The sequence below is a fragment of the Ricinus communis genome, chromosome 8, assembly GCF_019578655.1.
Source record: "Ricinus communis isolate WT05 ecotype wild-type chromosome 8, ASM1957865v1, whole genome shotgun sequence".
In the NCBI taxonomy this organism is placed as follows: Eukaryota; Viridiplantae; Streptophyta; class Magnoliopsida; order Malpighiales; family Euphorbiaceae; genus Ricinus; species Ricinus communis.
Window position 1 is genome coordinate 21,223,182 of NC_063263.1, and position 7,421 is coordinate 21,230,602.

Consider the following 7,421-nt stretch of genomic DNA (forward strand, 5'->3'; position numbering starts at 1 on the left):
TTTTCTCAGTTCAACATTGATATTATGGAAGTTCAAGAAACAACAAACAATCTCACGCTCTTCAAGTGAAGTAGAGTATAGAGCTATAGTTGCAGTGACATGTGAGATACAATGGCTTCACTTTCTCCTTCAGGATTTGTAGCTCCATTTTTCTCCAGCAAATCTATATTGTGACAACTTATCTGCCATCAAAATTGTCGAGAATCTTGTATATCATGCAAGGACCAAGCATATAGAAATTGATTGCCATCTCATCCGAGAGAAAATTCAATGTGGAGTCATCAATCTTATGCCAGTCCCTTCATCAAAACAATTGGCTGATTCTTTTACAAAGCCAATTCCGGCAACTCTGTTCCAAGCTTCCATCTCCAAGTTGGGCATCCAAAATCTGTATGCTCCAACTTGAGGGGGGCTAATAGAATATTGACACCAATAGGAGCTAGACACATGTAAAGCTAGTAAGATATTTTGTGTATATGAAATATAGAAAATATTGTAAGAAAACAACTTTTTCAATGTAAGAAAAAAAAAACTTTGACAATGCCTAAGGATACAATTCAAACTATCGCAAATCTCATGGTGGCTATGATGGAAACACTTCCAGCTCCTAGCAGAATCGAAGTAGTAACAGGTCATATTAAGCAGGATTTATTTTTTCGTTTTTGTGAGATATTTGTATTATATAATAAAATGTTAAAAATAATTTTTTTTTCACAAGTTCAAACCCAATTCCTAGTTTTCAAGAACCGGCCTTGAACCAATCCCTTTCAGTTTCGGACAGGTTTGAGCCCAGTTTCAAATTTGACCAGTTTCGATTTCGACCATTCTAGTTTTGGTTCAATATTGAGTTTGAATTGACCCATGGTCAAACTTACCCCTCCTCAATGCTTACGAAATGCATTACCTTCTTTGTTCTACCATTTGCTCAAAGGAGACTTAATATTCCTCCAAAACAACTTTTTAAGGTGTGCCCGCAATGTTATGGATTAAAAAAAGAGGTAATTATATTTTATCTGTGTTTTTTCATATTATACTAGTTATCCTATAAAATTTTAAAATATATTTCTTTTCATCCTTCTATTTTGTAATTTTATACTAAAAGTCTCTTTCGCCAGAATTTCTGTTAGAGAATCGTTAATTAGGTTTAGTTTTATACTATTTATTTTCTCACTTTTTTGTATAATATATAAATTTTTTTCTATATTTTATTTATTGCATTAAAATCCTCTTGTGTTTTGAAAATCAATACAATTAAAGGACTAAATTGATAAAGAATATAATTTGATCCTCAAACATCTTATTAAAGTTTCAATTCAAGTATAACAAAATTAGTAATAAAAATAATATATATTTTATATTAATAATTTAAAGTTAAATTATATGAATTTTAATATTTTGATAAATATAAGTACTTTAAAATATTTAAAAAGTTTACTAGGATTTAATTATGCTAGAAATTAAAGTAATTAAAGAATACTAGTTAATTATATTGTACAGACACTAAAATTAATTTTTATATAAAAATAGATAAAAGTATAATAGATAAACTATAAGAGGCAATTTGTATATTACACCAAAGATCAAGGGGCAAATAGTATAAAATTAAACATAGTTAATGGTTGTTTAAAAGAAATTATACAAAAAAAAATTATATTTTATTTATTGCATTAAAATCTCGTTGTGTTTTGAGAATCAAATACAATTAAAGAACTAAATTGATAAGGATATAATTTGATTCTCAAACTTTTTATCAAAGTTTCAATTCAAGTATAACAAAATTAGCAATTGATCAATCCAAATTGTATAGAGATATTTAAGGGTATTTTAGAGATTTAATGATATTTTTATATATAATATGGTGAAAACATGTCTTTTTACCTCACTTTAGTTTTATTGTCTAAATTCATGAAATAATCGCCAAAGAGGAGAATTTGACCTAAAAATGCACTAATGGGCTTTAATTTGAATGCTGCTATAAAAGGCTCGAGAATCAGACACGTGGACTATCAATAGCTTGGGCCTAGCTTAATTCATTAAGGCCCAAGAAGGGGGTTTAAGTAATTATTATATGTAATTAGTAGATAATTATCTTTTGAGTTGTTTAGTTTGTTTAGGACAGTAAGGGATAACTATAGTAGTTATGTGCTGAGAAAAGAACTCTAAAAAGGAGATCTCTACAAGGAGTAGAGGTTAATTAAAACAGAGAGTTTTGTTGGCTACAACGATTCTCTAGAGAAAAGGTTTCTACTATTCTCTGCAGAATTTTCTAGAGTTCATCATCTTCTACATCTAGCTAGCTGGAGTTGCATCATTCTTCGAAAAATCAGAAAAGCTTTTTAAAGACGTAAAGAAAGAGGACCAATCTTCTTCATTCCTTGAAAAGCCTTTGAACTTTGAGGGAGTTTTAGTTTTCTGTTTTATGAATCTTAAGTCTTTCTATTTAATTACAATGATCGTTGGATTAAGTATGTTAAGCTAAGTTCCATAAGTGTTTAGTTTGGTTTTTTACTTATGTATAAACCTTATATATTTTGTGTTTAATGAATGATTTCTTTACCTTCATATGTTCATTAGTTTCATCTATTATTATGGATTGATCATCATATTAATTTAGAAGTAATATTTGTTATGAAAATCTTTAGGTTAAAAGCATTAGAAACATCATCTTTACTTTAATCTATGTCGGTATAAGAAACCTAAGTTGTATCATTAGCTTAGGTGACTTAGGGAAAAAGGCACATCACCATCTCATTTGTTAGATTTGGACTTAAGGGAATTAAGAGGATTACTAAGTAAAAGCTAGACCAAATGCTATTTTATCATATAGTTCATATTAATAATTCTAGTTGCACATTTATTCTCCGGTTATTTAATTTCTTTTATCAAACTTAAAATCATTTTCAAAACATTGGCTTAGAGTGTTTATATTTATTTTTAGTATTTTGTGTGATAGTTGGTCTTTATAATATATGCTCTATAATTTCTTATGAGATCGACATCGTGGTGAGCTTGCCCGAACAATCATTCGGTTCATACACTTGCGAATACTAATTTAGACACATCAATAATAAGAATAATATATGAATTTTCAATATTTTGATAAATATAAGTATTTTAAAATATTTAAATTTTACTAAAATTTAATTATGCTAGAAATTAAAATAATTAAAGAACACTAGTTAATTATTCTGTATAGATACTAAAATTGATTTTTATATAAAAATTAAATAAAAGTATAATAAATAAACTATAAGAAGCAATTTGTATATTACATCAAAGATCAAGAAATAAATAGTATAAAATCAAATCTAATTAGCGGTTATTTAACAAAAACTCTGACGGAAGAGTTTCTAGTATAGATTACAAAATAAAAAGATGAAAAAATATATAATTTTTAAATATTAGAGGGACAACTAATATAATATAAAAAAAATACAGAATCAAATAGTAATTACCCAAAAGTAAATTGGTTTGGCACTATAGCTTATAATGGTACAACGTCAAGGAGAAGACTTTTTTGGTATAAAATCTGGTTAGGACTTATTAAGTTAGAATTAAAGTTAGGGCTCAAAGTTAACTAAGCAGGTCTTATTATCTTATTATCTCTATGATTATATGGACGAAGAGAAAAGAAACTCCAGGAAAGGCTCTTTTTATTAAGAAGACTTTAAATCAACATATAATAAGTATTTTAGATGCATTTATAATTATTAATAAGGGAGAGAAAATTAAAATATACATAGTTATTTCTATCTATTAAATAGATCTAAAGTCTCTTATAGAAAAAAAAAATAACTAGTTGTTGTACGACTGTTATTATTATTTTATTTAATAAATAATAATATAAAATTAAATTTACTTTATATATTTTATAATAATTTATAATATTTAAAAGATAATAACAAATTAGATATTATTAAATCTTAAAGAAAATTTTATTTTTAAGATTTTATTAGTGAAAAGAATATAAAGAATTTATTTAAAAATATTTTTTAACTGATTTTTAATATTATATAAATTAATACTATATATATAATTATTATTATTATTTTTCTAAAATTTGAAATCATTCTATAATTAGAAAACTAACTTATTAGTTAATTAGGATTATTATCTAATTAGAAAACTAATTTGTTGGTTAATATAATTAAATATTAATTTTTAGGATTAAAATTATTATTTAATTAAAAATATAATTTATTTTAATCTATAAATTAATAAAAAAACTATAAGAGTACATATAAATTTGAATACTATGTGTCAAAGATAAATATATATATCAAAATAAAAATTATTAAAATTGTGGTACATGTCAAAAAAAAATTATCTCAAAATTTAATAGATAAATAGATATATATGGACCAATCATAAAAGGAGTGTCTAAAAGCAAGTATTACTGGCATTTTTCAAAAGGACAGTATTTTGTATTTTCTAATAAAAAAAGTTTTTTTAAAAGAGAACAATTTACTCTTATATAAATATCTTCCAATTTATATATGGGAAGATTAATCATGCTTGCGATGTTAATTTTAAGGCTAATTAATGGTAGTTCAAGTGTATTAACAATTGCTAGAAATACCTAAGAAATGCTCTAACCATACACATTTCCATACAAGAAGTGGAAGAAAGAAGAAGTTATGTTTTAGTTCAATATTGACAAATCAAAGAAAAACCATACTTGAACTCATAAAATCTTTTCGTTATATTATATTTACACTTTAACTAAGCTTACAAGGAATCTAAAACATCCATGAAAATCTAGGAGAGAAAGAAAAGAAACCCAAAGCAAAAGGCCAATGCACAAAAGCATACTTTTTATATAGATCTATATCTAACATGATCAAAAGTGACCAAATGTAAAGTAAAAGGATATATGAAAAGGGCAAAGTTTGATGTTCATCATTTTATTTAAAATATTATAAAATTAAAAATAATTATTGTAAAATATTGTATGTAGATCTCAATAAATAATATAAATTATAAGATAATATTACAAAATTATAAAATAACTGATATCTGTTTTAAACCGACAACTAACAACGTGAATAAATAATCCAAATTAAATAATCTAAATTAAAGGTGCATAGATTCATTTGATATATTCTTTAGAGACTATGACAATCAAATTCCAGTGATGCCAATAGCTTTGGTTACTCCAAAAGTTATACCCATGGCCAACCATCCACCAACCAACACCCTCAAAGATGACTTAACCACAGGTGCATGCCCTAACACTGCACTTAACCATCCAAACCCTAATAAAGCAAGACTAGCCAAACCTATCACTACCCAAACCCTCGCTGCATATTCCTTCACGAAAGCTGCCCCAAGCAGTGGTATCGCTGCCCCTGCAGCAAATGCAAAGGCTGAAGCTCCGGCCGCCTGTAATGGGTTTGGCAAATCCTTTTTCCTTGCCTCAACATCAATGGGTTGTATGGTTCTAGACTCGATCTCTCTTTCAATTTGAGCCATTTCTGTGTCATATTGTGAATAGACAGAGACAAATTCTCCAATGGCCATACTACAGGCACCGGCAACTAAACTGGCAATACCTGTAAGGATCATGGTCTTGGGATCTTTACGGACAGCTCCAACTCCCATCATTATAGATGCAGTAGAAAGCAAACCATCATTTGCACCGAGCACAGCAGCTCGAAGCCACTGTGCTCTTTTGGAATAGTCGAACACTTCCACTTCTAGTGCTTGATTTGCTTGGTTTTCGGGATCGCTACAAGTGTTTGGTGGCTGGGTTAGTTTAAGGGCAGAGGGCTGGCTACTTGGTCCTTGAATGGCTGCCATGAGGAAGAAATGAGAAGAGAAAAAGAAAGACTGAAGATGAAAGATGTGATAGAGAGAGTTGTAAATGAAGACTAGAGGGTTATGGATATCGAAGAGTGTGGAGGGCACACGCCTACTAAGGCTGGTATTTATGGTGAAAGTACAGCAAAGATCGTGTAAGCACATAGAGAAAAGAAAGAAAACATTGTATTAAAAAAGGAAATAATCATGAAAAATGAAGTTGATTTGGAAAGAATGAAGAAACTAACGTCATAATATCTATGTATGAACATGATCGTGTAAATAAGATAGTAAGGTTTTCTTATAGTTTAATTAAATTATTGAATTTGAGACATTAAAACTTTTTAAGTAGTGGTTTGTCATCCATAAAGATCATATCCGACACGTTTTAAATTAATTTTATATATATATACACTAAAAAATAGAGTGTAAATAAAATAATAAATGTCTTTTAATTTAAACAAGGTTTCAAATTTAAATTTTAAGTGTGAATCTTAAATTAGTTAATTTAATTTTAAATACTAAATTAGAAAGACATCTAAATTCTTTAAGCAGTATTTTGTCCTCCATAAAAATCATGTCTGACACGCTTTAAATTAATTTTAAATATATATATATTAAAAAGAATATATATAAAATGATAAATTTCTTTTTTAATTTAAATAAAGTTTCAAATTTGAATTTTGAGTGTGAATCTTAAATTAGTTAATTTAATTTTAAATACTAAATTAGAAAGAACGAAAAAAAAAATTAATTTTTGATAATATAGAAAAACAAAATCAACAAATGAGCTTCGGGCCAGTGATAAGGAGTCTCTCTACAACTGTGGGGTTCAAATTCAAATCCCAATGGGAGCCAAAATCACAAAAAAGAAAAAAAAAAAACATGAAGAAAAATGGCTTCTCAACTAGTTTTTTTCTTAATGTTTTAAATTAGGTCTTAAAGTTCAGCTTTTAATATTTTTAAAGAGGTGTTTTGTTGCTTTTGTATGACTCAGCTTTTTGAATAATATTAGAAAATATATAATTATTTTTATAGAGAATAATCAAAGATAAATGAGGCTTTTCGGTAATTTACTTTTTGTGATTACACATGGAAAGCAATCTTTCTTATAAATACATGTCCTAAAGTGATAACTTTCGACAGGGGAGAGCAGATTATAAAGTATTATGAATAGGGAATAAAGAAAGATATGATGTTCAATGGGCATCTGATGCATTCACACATGATATAACATAAGGTGGCACCTGAGACTCATTACTTTTTTATGATGGTGGCAGCTAAGACTCTTTATTTTCAGATGAAATATAATATTTTTATTGTGATAAAAGGAAATAAAAGTGTAAAAATTTAATAAAATAAATAAAACTTGTATGAACAGGTAGAAATCTTTTTAATAAAATAAATTAAAAATTTAAGAATTTAATAAAATAAAATAGAATAATTTAACATTTAATAATATATTTTATTCTTTTAAAAATGTTTATGCATGTATAATTATATGTATTTAATTTAATATTAGTTATATTTATATATAAAAATTTAAAATAAAAAATTTACTGTTAATATTTATGAATTAGAAATATTTGTCACTGAGAGAACAGTAACAGCCAGCAATGTGC

The 7,421-nt window shown here is 26.9% G+C and overlaps 1 protein-coding gene across 1 annotated transcript; it reads right to left on the reverse strand.

Moving 5' to 3' along the window:
* Nucleotides 1-5,069: 5,069 nt before the first annotated feature.
* On the reverse strand, nt 5,070-5,914 carry LOC8279615 (vacuolar iron transporter homolog 2). The gene has a single exon (XM_002527725.3). The coding sequence runs from the start codon at nt 5,797-5,799 to the stop codon at nt 5,122-5,124; it is 678 nt and encodes a 225-aa protein (XP_002527771.1). The 5' UTR covers nt 5,800-5,914; the 3' UTR covers nt 5,070-5,121.
* Nucleotides 5,915-7,421: the final 1,507 nt, after the last annotated feature.